The sequence below is a fragment of the Nelusetta ayraudi genome, unplaced genomic scaffold (assembly GCF_046127955.1).
Source record: "Nelusetta ayraudi isolate G7.1 ecotype Tasmania unplaced genomic scaffold, CSIRO-AGI_Nayr_v1 ptg000116l, whole genome shotgun sequence".
Classification (NCBI taxonomy): Eukaryota; Metazoa; Chordata; class Actinopteri; order Tetraodontiformes; family Monacanthidae; genus Nelusetta; species Nelusetta ayraudi.
The window spans coordinates 412,501-425,253 of record NW_027466166.1 but is presented as its reverse complement, the minus strand read 5'-3'; the positions used below and the strand labels follow the sequence as shown (position 1 = coordinate 425,253).

The window sequence follows — 12,753 nt, the reverse complement described above, 5'->3', positions numbered from 1 at the left end:
ACGGTCTATTTGCTGTGTCACGAGAACGTTTGCAGCAGATTTCTCCCTTTTTGTGTCAGTAGCTAACACCGAGTTCACTTCAAGTGAAAATGGTGCGTTATGTTTGGACGGAGGAGGAGACAGAATTTTTTTTTTTTTATACGAGTAATCAAAGTGAAAAATATAAGAACCATCTCAACAAACAAAAGCAAACGTAATTCTGGGGAACCTGGCGGGACGAGATTTGACGAGAATTACATCTTACGCGCTTCACACTGTTCAATGGAAACACCTGCAAATCAGAATAGTAATTTGTTGAAATTTTAGAAATATCGCTTTTATTTTGCGAAAAACTGTAATGGAAACGCAGCTACTGACGCCCCCTTCACTGTTTTGAATTTCGAAAAAAAAAAAAAGAAGGCACGTGCACAATCCAAGAGCAGTAATAGTAAACGCCTGAACCTCAAAGCACGAGTCACATTTTTGAGTCATATTTTCATATTTCACAAAGAGCCTTGAACCTTGTCATCTACAGGTTCATGACGGCACACCGTTCAAACTCTTTCATTGATTGGCCTGGATTGTTGAAATAAAGGGTGATGGGGCTGCTCTTCAGGTCACTCCTTCCCTGTCGCAGTGTTTCCACATCTAAAATCCCTTCAGCTCACCTCGGCTGCAGCCCCACCTCGCGGTGACTCAGAGTGGGTCTGCGGTTCGAGGCCATAGTTGATAGCAGCACGGGGGCTCCGCCAGAGGCCAGGTCAGGTGACCCGGGGCTAAAGGCGGGAACCAATGGGCTAGGTCCAGCGGCCTGAACCCACAGACAGGCTGTGAGCGGCGGTACAGTCAGGGCAGCAGCAGGAGCGGGCCGGAGGTGCTGCCCCACATCAACCTCTTGCAGTGGGACCAGGCTGAAGCCGGGATTTATTTGGGATTAATTGCATGAAAAATCCCTTTGTTTCTCCTGTTCTGGTGGATTAAAGATGTCAGTCTGCTTGAACCCTCTTTGGCTCGCTGCCGACTGTCACCACAACTGATTGCATGTCAAGATTTGCTGTCGCACATCCAGGGAAAATGGTGGAAAAAAAACAATATGTGCATTAATTTGACGTGAACCTGCCAACTCTCTCTCTCTCTCTCTCTCTCTCTCTCTCTCTCTCTCTCTCTCTCAACCTCTCTCTCTCTCAACCTCTCTAGTGTTCAGCATATTTTCAAACATTTTTCAAGAGTTTCCAGCAAGTGGAGTCAGGCTCTGATGAGGGGGGTCAGTTGCTCTTTTTGCAGTTTGGAGCCTCGGCGCTGTTAGTTTGTAGTGTCCAGAATCCAGAAGTCAACCAAACAGACAGCCAGAGGAAAAAAAACACAAAGACTAAATAATCACAAGCAGCAACTCTCTCGTATTTACATCCAGGGTTGCGGCTCCCTTGAGCTTCTCCTGCGCTCTGGCTCGCTGGATTCCCCCCGTTAAAGCATCATTTCTCCTTAATTAATCTCGCAGCCTTGACTTTACATTTACTGTGTTCCCATGCAGACGCCTCTCACAGTCATGAGTGAGGCTCTTTGGGCTTCCCTCCGCCTCCCCCCTCCTCCCATTCACCTTGCTCTGAGTGCCATCAAACGGTGAATAACCGATAAGAGCATGTTTTAGTTTTATAATACCGCAGATAAGAGGGCTTCTGCAGTCTTTTCAGATACAGGCCTTATCTGCTTCCCTTTATGGCTACCGCTTATCATTGATTCCTTTCCAGGCAGTTCAAGGAATTAGGCTGCTTTTTTGTTTTGTTTTTTTTTACATTAGGATTATATCTCATCCGGAATTTTTACACCATCCTGTCAGGGACCGTGTGATAAGGCCGGCAGCTTTTGAAAAGGTAAATTCCGCCTCTCTCTTCGGTGCAGAAAAGAAGAAAAGGGACTCGACCAGGCACTTAATTTCACTTCAGCATCAGCGAGTGCAATCTGCAGCATCGAGCGACAAGTGAGCTTTTACATTAAAGTGGCCCCGCCACTGCTTTTAGCCGTCCGCTAGAAAGAGATGCAAATGTTTTGATAACCTCCAGCGCATAATTTGAATGCACTTAAAGAAATGCACTTGGACAAGTGTATCTTCTGGCAAACACCTGCTTCAGCTTTGCCCTCACAAAGTGGAGGCAAGAAATCCTGAACTGTAAGCAGCTGGCTCAACTGCACTTTCATACCCGGCCGAGGGCAGTGGCAGCTTGAAGAAGCCATTCTGAACCTGGAGATCAGCAGTATTTTTTACAATGCAAGACTTTTTCAACTTTTTTTTTTTTTTTTGGTTTGAGCCAAACAATCGGAGCCGAACCATCGCAGCAGAGCTCCTCAGCCGTGCCATTTTACAGACGCGAGTGACAGAAAACTCCTGCCGAGATCTCCGGCAGCTGAAGATCCGCCTGGGCTGATGAAGACTGACAGCTTGGTCAATAACCAATCTCAGTCCAGCGAGAGCTCCACAACACACGTTAAGATTTTGACATCATGATCAAAACGAGGGGGGATCGCTTCACTCGGGGCGCTGATCTCTCGCGCCGATCGCCAACAACAGACGCGAAAAAGCCGCTCAATTTGAGGAGCGAGAGGCTGTGCCACGTTGCGCAACAAAGACACAGCTGATTGATTTCTGTGCAGACGCGACAAAGGTCGAAAAGGCGCTCGGAGTCGATGGAAATAAGCAATCCCGTACGAATCTCTGCTTTTATAGGAGATCAATAGTGTAGCCACTCCTTTACATACAGTCCCAAAGTGCACAGCGCTCGACTATAACACATTTTAACGAGCAAGGGAGCGGCAGAAAGTTTAATTAAAAGCAAAACATACCGTCATCCCTCAAAAGGCAGAGGAGTCCCTTTGGAAGCAGTTGCAACGGCAGCTGTGATGTTGAAAAAACAGAACTATTTAAAAACGCTTCGACAATGTCTTCAAGGCCCTCTGTGTAAGAGTTTCCTTTTAGAATGTACAGTAGAAGGTTTCTTCTCCACTGGTTTGTTTACTCAGATGTATTTCAGTTATATGGTTTGGTTTGAATGATTGGAATTGTATCTTCAACACAAAGCACAAGAAGAACATTTGTCCTTTCTGGGCTTCAGTAGAAACATGACAGTCCCAGTGAAAGGAAACCTACACACAAATGGATTTTCTTTTTTCAAACAACAATACCATGATGATTGTGTGAATAAAAAACAATAATACTTACTCACTGGACCTTTTCATTGCCCCCAACTCCCCAACTTGTCTCTTCCAGTGGCAAAGAGCGGTTGTGCTTGAATTCACTTCACTTGGGCAATTGGGAAACATGACGAAAAAACAAGGCAACATCATTGCACCTTGTCAGAAGCGATTTCTGGCGCAATTAGAGAGGACTTAACAGAGCATTTGTGTCGGAAGATAAAATTATTCCAACGTCATGAGCAACAGAGTAGATACATTGTTGTGTATGAGACTAATGTGGGCAAAATGTGGCCATGAAGCACTTCCTGTCAAACTGGTGCAGACATCTCTGGCTGATGAGGTCTGAGCATTCAGTCTTAAACACATTAAAGGAAGGCACCCTGGCTGGGAATAAAAGAGGAAAAAAAGAGATGAGTCACAATTTAAGGCAGCTGACAAGGCTGCAATAAAGAGGGAAATATGGCATTAATCTGATTAACCGCACGGGCCGGGTCGACACTGGCAGACGAACAACGCGTCCTGATAGAATTGTTGCACATTATTGCCAGAAGAACAGCCAGTGCCCACCTGTCTGATTAGTATTGACTGCTCTCCCCACAGCCGGCAACATAATAAATACTGCAATACCTTGAGATGAGAGGTAAATCCACTTCTCTGTGTAAGTTCTACGAGGTGCTGCCTCGACTCGACTCCACTCCCGGGGGTTTCACTCCACTGCTAGTTCGGTCACTCAGCACACCGCCGAGAGGCGGTCCGGAGAACAAGCTGCGCGACATCATTTTTGGAAGGATGGCGATGGATAAAGAGATTTATTGGTGCTGTTGGGTTTTGCGGCTAAATGTGATATTTCCACCTCAAGGCCTCTTTACAAGACAAGGAGCAACATTTATGGCTGGGACTAAATCAAAAAAAGAAGGCTGCAGCAGTGATTACTTTTAGCGCAGATTTATTTTGCACTTATTATAGCGCTATATATTTTCAATTTACTGCCAGTGGGAAGAAAATAGAGCTGAGAGATGCCCATTAGAGTTTGTAGAGTTTAAAGAGAAGGTCCGACACACTCTCACACGCTAATCACGGAGATTCGATTGACATGAGACAGGAAAGGTAGCACATTTTCTAGGATTCCGTCTATGCTATTTAAATGTCTATAATAAGCATTTAAAATGACACTTTTATAATATTCCACTTGCAATGAGATATTCTGAATCTGCTACCACTGATCCAGGGCATGGATCTGCTCTGAAATCAAGTGAAACAGAGATTAATGTGAACGCTGTTTGCAATTTTTCTTCTTTCGTTCCTAATTTTCCCCTCCCCACTGCGCCTTTAAAAATAGGCAGAGTAAAAGTTTAGCATCTGTCATAAAAGTAAACCGTCACATAGCAAAAGTCGTGAAATCGGCACCCTTTACTTTAAGCGTCAAAGTAAATAAAGAAATAAAGAAATGTCATTTTCACGTTCCATGACCTGTGAAATTTCATTACACAACCGTTGGATGGGTTTGATGGAGCGTCGTCTCTCTCCATCCTGCCGTCGCTCCAACCTTTCGAGGCCCATTCATCAACGACGCGACGCCTCAGTCGGCGGGACTCTTTACAATCCCATAATACTCTCGAGTGATTTAAACAAATGAGTTGTTGCCCGCAGTGACACCTCTGCACACGCGGGACGTCGCAGGCGATTATTGCCCAAATACACACGGCACCCGAACGCAACTATACGCTTGACAGCCTGTCGTGTGGCTGCGTAACGATCGTGCGTGGCTTGTAGCCCCGGGTTTTAATTACGAGCTTTCACCGGCAGACACGGCCCGCCGCCACTAATCACAGTCACTGCGCGGAGGCACTCACCCTGACTGCCACCGGGGCCTCGCCGCTACCGAAGCACAGACACAATTAGAGGCACGGAGATAGCGGAGGCCGCGGAGGAAGAGATTCCTGGAAGGGATAGTTCAACTTTTGGCCAAATTCACCTGTTGCCATATTCGCTACATATGAGGAGGTACATCTTCCTTTAATTATCACAGCCTGTTGTTTTGAAGATGGTTTAGAGTTTAAGGGAAGAAAATGGAGATGAAGGTTGCAGATCTCCCCTTCCTCAAAACAAGTGGAGAAGTTATGAACTTCGGTGTAGAAAGTTGCAAAGATCGAAAAAAAATGCATAGGAAAGTGTGTCCAAACTTAAACTTGTATGCTTAAACTTTAAATATAGTTAAACTTAAACTGTATATCTAGTACTGTGAAAGTGGCATCAGCTGACGTGCTCTTTCAGTAATGCTCATTGAAAATGATGCCACCGTCATCCTGTTGTTGTCGTCCCTTCCACGAGGAGCCGAGGCTTATCTCACTGTGGGACAGCTGGGGCTCGCTCAGGACAAGCACACAAACAACCCGACATCAGGAGTGACATCATGCTGGATCCTTACAGAAAGCTCAAACCAGGACAACAGGCAGGACACCACTGTGACAAGATTCCTTTTACACGCAGATTAAACATGACACAGAAAAATAAAGATGAACGTAGGGCACCGGGTCTCCGAGCCCATAAAATATTTGTCAAGCACGGTGCGCTTTGTTATGGTGCACTGCTGAACGGCTAAAGAGCAGGGGGAGTTATTGCAAGAAAAACGGTCAGGGCTCCGTAAAAACCTGAGATAAATGAGCCTTTTACACCCACTTTAAAGGCAAAACTCCCTAACATGGTATCCAATTTTTGTGCTATCCCTCAGAGGGTTTATTTTTCCAGTTACTTCAGTCGTACGAGCTGTACAGTCTTTCACCTCAGACTGTTTCACTGTCAAGCGCTTATAAATAATCTCTATTCATTTTATTTGTGTCAAACTGCAGGACACGAGACGTTTTGATCATGTCTGTGTAAATATGCACGAACACAGACCAGGGTTTATTCCAATCTTGTCCCTAAAAAGCTGGTGTTGATGTGATACCAAACCAAAGCGACATCATCACTCAAGTTAAATAACTGAATGAACGAACGAACGAAAGGAAAAGCTGAAGTTGCACGAGGCAGTTTTGAAGTTAGGAACTCATCAAACAGGCTACACTTTGCCTTGGTTTGGGCTGAAGAGAAGAAATGAAAGACAAGACATAAATAATGAAGAACAAAGAGAACATACAGGCTGATCACTGCACTTTTATTGGAGGCCTTGGAAAAAAGCAACAAGGATCATTTCAACATCAAAACACAACCAAATCATGATCATCACACTTCTCTACTGAGTGCTGCGTTCTATCGGTATTAACTGAAAAATATGAGCAACTGTCCACTGCTAAACCAGCCGGGAAATGAAAATGACACTGACGGAGGTGTTGTGAGTTTGGGCGGTAAGTAAGGCTGAAAGCTTAAGGCTGTTGACTCGTCTGATCACAGTGTAAAAGCAGCCAGTGTGGAGATTTCTGCCCCTTTCAGGAGGGTTGATCGATCTCGCAAGAGACGGAGGAAACCACTCGCAGCTGTTGACACCAAAAAGGGGGGAAAAAAGAAAAAAGAAATCCAGTCTAAGGACACTTTTGAAAGCCATTTCCAAAATGTATCCGTTTCCAGATAAAGTCTAATAAATAACATTCTTCTGAGAATGGGAATGAAAATAAAAAGCAAAGAAAAAGGTGTCTGTCTCTCGCCTGACTTACAGATGCTTTATTTTACCAGTAAATTAAAACTACTAGGCCAGAGAAAAATGACAGGAGGCTCCACATTTGGGATTATGATAAAAGCAATGCGTCAGAAATCTAGTTGCATCACTAAAAGCATAATTTTCTATTAAACGATAAGAATCTAAAGGTATTCTATACGAGTTAGCACTGAGACGACACACAGCTAAAGTTCTGGATGATGCCACTCGCCTGCTGATCTGCTCCAAGGCCTTCCACTGTGATTAAGTACAACCGTGTGAGGAAAAGATGAAAACATGTGCAACAGGTTTGTATGTTTGTTTGTTTGTTTTTTTGGTTATTAAAGTGCTCCGACACACCATCAATTAGCAGCAGTATGTAAATACATATCAATGTGGTTCAGCACTCTCACAAATCAACCATTTAAAAATCACTCATTTTACAGGGAAACAGGAACTCTTGGGTGGAACCAAGCAGAAAAAAAAAGAAAAAAAAAAAAACAGAAACTTTTGTCTCCCTTCAATACTTCATCGTCATCTCTGCGTTGACAAAGTCGTCACCTTTAAAACCAGGGGTATACACAAAATAAAAACCAACTTATAAAAAAAAGGAAAAAAGAAAAGCTAAACGTATCAAGCAGAATAGCATCCATACATTACATACATACAAAAATTACATGTATTCTCTTTTAAGAATAGATTCTGTAAACACTTCTTTAGGTCCTTTGAGTACGGTTCGTCCACGTATAGATCTGCTACAATCTCTATGTTTGTTTTTTTTTTCAGTAGAAAATAGTCCGAGGCTACTGCTCTGGCACCTGCAGATGATACAAGGATTATATTTTTCTCTCAGTCGTAACCACAACTCAACCCGTGTAACTTTTCAACCGTCCGCTCCCTTTTTCTGCGCTTGCACGTCGAAACCACAGTAAGAGAAGAAAGTGGAGGAATTCAGTGGAAGCTCTATTGGTATTGACAATGTTGAATGTGGGGGCGGGGGAGGGGTGCGGAAAATGTGACGGGACATTTTTAAATAACCCACGCTGATTCCACCATGACGTACAGAAACAGAGACCCGGAAGGGGAGGATGGGGAAGGCTAGGTCTTAATATTGATAAGGCATAGATAGTATGGTTGGAGTACGGGGTCAGGGGTTAAGGGTTAAGGGTTAAGGGTCAAGGGTCAAGGGTCAGGGGGACGAGGAGTCCACGTTTCAGCCGACACGGAGCTTGTTTAGCAAGATAAAAAGAAAAAGACAACGGGGAGGGCTGTCGCTTGAGGAGGAGGGTGTGTGTGTGTGTGTGGTGGAGGAAGGGCAGTGTAGCATCACGGGCAAAACACGTTTAAGGTCGTAACCGACCACCAGGACCACCAGGACCACCACGACCACCACGACGAGGCATCAGAATCCCTGGAGGAAGTCCTGCAGCTGGCGGACGATCTCCCTGTCCACGCTCTCCATGAGGACGGCGAAGCGCTGGTCGCCCATCAGCGCCTGCTGGGCCTTCAGCTTCTCGTAGACAAACTGCTGCAGGGAGACGCTGTGCACCGGGTCCTCCAGGGCCAGCTGCAGCGAGACAGGGAGAGTCGTCAGGTCAGCTTCACGGCAGGCGGGGGCCTGTCGCCGTCGCTCAAACAACCGTTCGCTCCGGAAAAGAGGCGGAAAAAATACATCAGGTACATTTCAGGCGGGCAAACGCTTCTTTTCTATTGATTCTTCCCTGTGGGTGGGGGAGGGATGGTGGGGGTGCAGTTAATCTGGATTTAGGGATTCTGCTTTTATTGCGGCGCTACTCGCAGACTCGCTCACCCGAGCTGAGACAGCCGGGGCTGGTTTTTGGCTCGTGTAAATAGGAATCTTTCTTATTTTTTTGCCGCTAAAGTACAAAAACTCCAGGTCTGATTGTGTCGGTGATGATAGCTGGAGGCGAGCGCACGCTGCCGTGCGTCACCGCTTGGCTGCTATTCCCAGCGTCCTGCATCCTCGGCTCGGGACTTCCTCCTACTCCAGGACGTTTGCGGCCACGTGAGCCCGTTTCTCAGCGCGTTTCAACTTTTCAACAGTAAGAAGAAAAATATAGACTTTTGTCAGTCAGCCTCTTTTTTTGTGTGTTCTAAAAACTGCTAGCTTTTTACTCACTGATAAAAATCTGACTCCCTCTGTAGGTGAAACCTCAGGAAGTTGCTGAGAACAACACTTAGTCCCACTCTCCCCGAGTTCCCATTTCTGAGTTTGTCAAAAATAAAAAAAAATAAAAAAAATGCTCTAAAGAAAATGAAAGTACGCAACTGCCGCCATTGATCTCACACTAAAGACAGCAGGAGGAGAATAAACCCCGACGACAGGAGTCAACAGGGGGAAGAAAAGTTGGGCTGTCTGGCTGCTGTCGGCCGCTGAAGGGAATAAACACCATGAAAAAGATTGAAGGCCGGCTCTTGCTGCATATAATCAGGGTGGAACTGGGCAAAAGTTCCCAGAACAAGCGTTTGAAAAATGCGTGCGGTATTTTCTTCGTCACTCATATTTGTGCGACTCTCTAAAACCTTTAGTCGCTCCCTGACTTTGAAAAGGAAGTGCGGGTCTCTGCGCTGCACTCCCAGCTGGTCGCTGCCCTTCTCTTTTGAATACAGTTTCCCCACAGGTTAATTATCGTTATGTGGTGAATTTTTTAATCCTCCTTCTAAAAGCGCGTGAGAGCAGGTCAGTGCTCTAAAACTCGCACGGTGCCTCTGTGGCTTCACACCTTTCACACGCTGCCACTCTCGCTGCCACTTCTGTGGAACTTGTGTTGCTCGTACAGTCTCGGAACTCAATGCTGAAACGGACGACTTGACGCGCTCAGTGGCCGGTCACCTGACGGAAACCTCTTCAGAGGAAATTCAGAGGTTTTCTGTTTGTTTTAGTCATTATGTCCCAATTAGACCAGTTCAGAGTGGCTGCTGGAGAGCAGCTTAATGGAAAGGCTAAACCTCCGGAACCACTGCTGGAACGAGAGTGTGGCATGTGTTTATTGTATGCACTGTATACATGTATACATATACATGTGTCTCTAGCTGTGTTTCCAATACAGTTTTTCGCAAAATAAAAGCGATAGCTCTAAAATTTCGACAAACTACTTGTAATTTGCAGGTGTTACCGTTGAAATGGTGTGAAGCGCATAAGCTGTAATTCTCTGCAATTTTGTCCTGAGAGAATTACGTTTGCTTTTGTTGGTTTACATTTGTTTGCTGCCAAGACTGGTTGTGGTATTTTTCTTTGATTACTTGTAAAAAAAAAAAAATATTCAGTCTTCTCCTCCATCCGAACATAATGTGCCATTTTCACTGGTCACGTGACCACGTACGTCACGTCTGGTGACGCGTTTATGCAAAAACAAAAAGGGGCTCAGTTACACTTTTGCGATATACCTCTATACCGATACGTTTGAAAAACCACCTCAAGTGTGTGTGAATATTTTTGGGGGCGATATTTGAGAGGTTTTTTGAAGCTTAGGTGTTTCCATCAGCAGTTTTTTATTGCAATATTTCGGTTTTGCTCAGTCCTAGCTCATGTCTACAAAGCTGAGTTCTTGTAAAGACAAGTAGACACTATCGTGTGTGAAGCGCAGTGGAGCCTGTAGTCTGAAGGTAACACGTATGTATATTTTAACATTCTCGATTAAACCACAGCGAGCGATAGAGTCATTCGTATGTGTCAAGCACCAACATGAGGTTCTCACGTAATGAGAGAAATAATACAGAGCAGCAAGGCAGGGTAGTGTGTGAAGTGGTGGTTGCTCCAAGTAGCAGCAGCTACGAGTAAACAGCTTGGAGGCAGAATGCTTCATATACTGTCAACAACTGAGCGCTACAGAGCAGGCGCCTGCTGTGCCGGGACACAAAAGTGCAGCTCTGACAAAAGAAATTATAAAAATAATAAAAAAGAAGAAGCAATCTGAAGAGTGGAAGCTACCAACAGGAGCAATAAGCGCAATCTACCGTATTCCTTCCGGGCACGGAGGCTGATGACGAGAGCTGAAAGAGAGAGAAGCAAAGGAAGCACGAGGCAACAACGGCTGAGGGTGATTGATTGTTCGGCCGAGTAAAGAGGTGCGAAGTGAAGGCGAGAACTGGCCTGATGACTTAGTAGCTGGAAGAAAAAAAAAGAAAACACAGCAGAATGCAAACGCGAGAAAGCCGGCCGACTGATGAACGGGAGATTACGTGGGACATGCGCACAGCAGGCGAGAGCAGATGAGGAATGAGAGGAGCCTCCATCGCTCGCACGACTCCTGCCCTGCAGCTGCCGCTTGCAACAAAGCCGGACTGGAAATCAACATGTGAGAAGAAACAGCAGCGGCCCTGTGTGCTGTCCAACAGTCTGGCCTCCGGAAGCTGCAATTCCAGAGTTCATTTCCCGCCTCCTCATCGCTTCATTGATCTCACGGCCGTTCCCTCGCCAGAGTGAGCCACTTCAGCCTGTGAGAAGCACGTTTGTAGCGCCAGACTTTAAAGGAAGCCAAGTCAGGCAGACAACGGAGACGCTAATGACGGAACAACCTCCACTTTGCAGCCCTTTATTTCTCATTGCGTGTCATCTTTGAGTGCAAACGCGGAAGTGTGTGTGTGTGTGTGTGTGTGTGTGTGAGTCTGAGCCACAGGGCTCACTGTAGAGAAACAAGCTGATCGGCTGTTTGACGAACAGCCTGTTCAGTGAAAAGACTAAAAGCAGCGTGAGGTTCGCACTGCAACACCGCGGGCAGACATATTCCATCAGCTAATTAGCGAGCTGGCAAAGTTAGCCGAGGGCCTGTTAGCCAGTTGCCTTTGGCCAGGTGAGAGTAGAGAGGACGCTTGAACTTGAGTTCAAGTCAGGGATTGTGAGTGGAATGATGGAACTGGCCAAGGGGACGAAGCACAATTTTTGCACTGGCATATAATATTTCCTATTTTACAGATTAAAATCGAAAAAAGCTGCAGCACACCGCTCGACTCTCTTCCTTTTGTTTTAATCGCAACGTTTCAGTCAGAAGACCTGCATTAGGCCTCACATGTCGTCACAGGCATCACTATTTTACAGATTTAAAAAAAATAATTACACACAGGGACTTAAATTGTTCCCCATTTGTTTTTCCATAAATAAAGTGTCAAATTTGTTTGGCTGTGTGTAAAGTCACTTCAAACACAAAACGTTAAGCAACAAATTCATTCCATCTGTCCGTGATGTTCTGAGTTGCTCCGTCGTGGATTTCAATTTCTCTCCAGTAAACGGACTTGTCTTTCTCACATGCACCGCTCAATTAATCAATAGGCTAATTGAATGACAGTGTGAGCTACAACACCTGCAGCTCTCACACAGGGACGACACTGCTTACAGCTGCCAGAGCAGGGCTCCGACTCAACAGTCTCAGGACCTGAGGGGATCCAATCGATTGACCCTCTGGAGAATTCCATGCAAACATAGCAGCGCACTACTGCCATTCTGTAAACACTACACTGACTTTAAAGGGGTCAATGTCCTCCTCCTGCTGCTGCTGCTGCTCACCTAACCAGTGCCAATATTTACAACACTAGACTAGTGGATTTATAGGCATTTATTAACAGTGGGTAGTTAACCAAAAATATCTACACAAAAAAGGTTGATATGCTTTACTTCCCACCAACTGGTTGCATCAGTTACACACCACAGTGTTTCTTCTGAGTTACTGTTAGTGACTATACATCAGCAGAAAGCACTTCTTCGGAAATCTTTGTTGTTTGGACGTCAAACCCAACCAGCCTGGGGGGGAATTTTCCTTTCTTTTCCCTGTCCTATACATTCACAATGCACAGTTGCGGGAACATAGGAATGTTACTTGGGGAGTGAGGAACCAGGACTGGTGACAGCATAAAATGCCGGTTCAATAATACAACTGCGAAAATTGCCCGAGATGGTGCAATCTCTCCTTTAAATTCAATCCCTTCCCAACAGGAAA

General features: G+C 45.4%; 1 protein-coding gene across 1 annotated transcript in view; it reads right to left on the bottom strand.

Annotated features, from left to right (window-relative positions):
* Nucleotides 1–6,301: 6,301 nt before the first annotated feature.
* Nucleotides 6,302–12,753, bottom strand: part of ipo11 (importin 11) — a 76,985-nt gene continuing 70,533 nt past the window's right edge. The window contains exon 30 of the mRNA XM_076049459.1: nucleotides 6,302–8,366. Within this exon, the coding sequence (XP_075905574.1) occupies nucleotides 8,202–8,366 (165 nt within the window). The 3' untranslated portion in view covers nucleotides 6,302–8,201. The remainder of the gene's footprint in view (nucleotides 8,367–12,753) is intronic.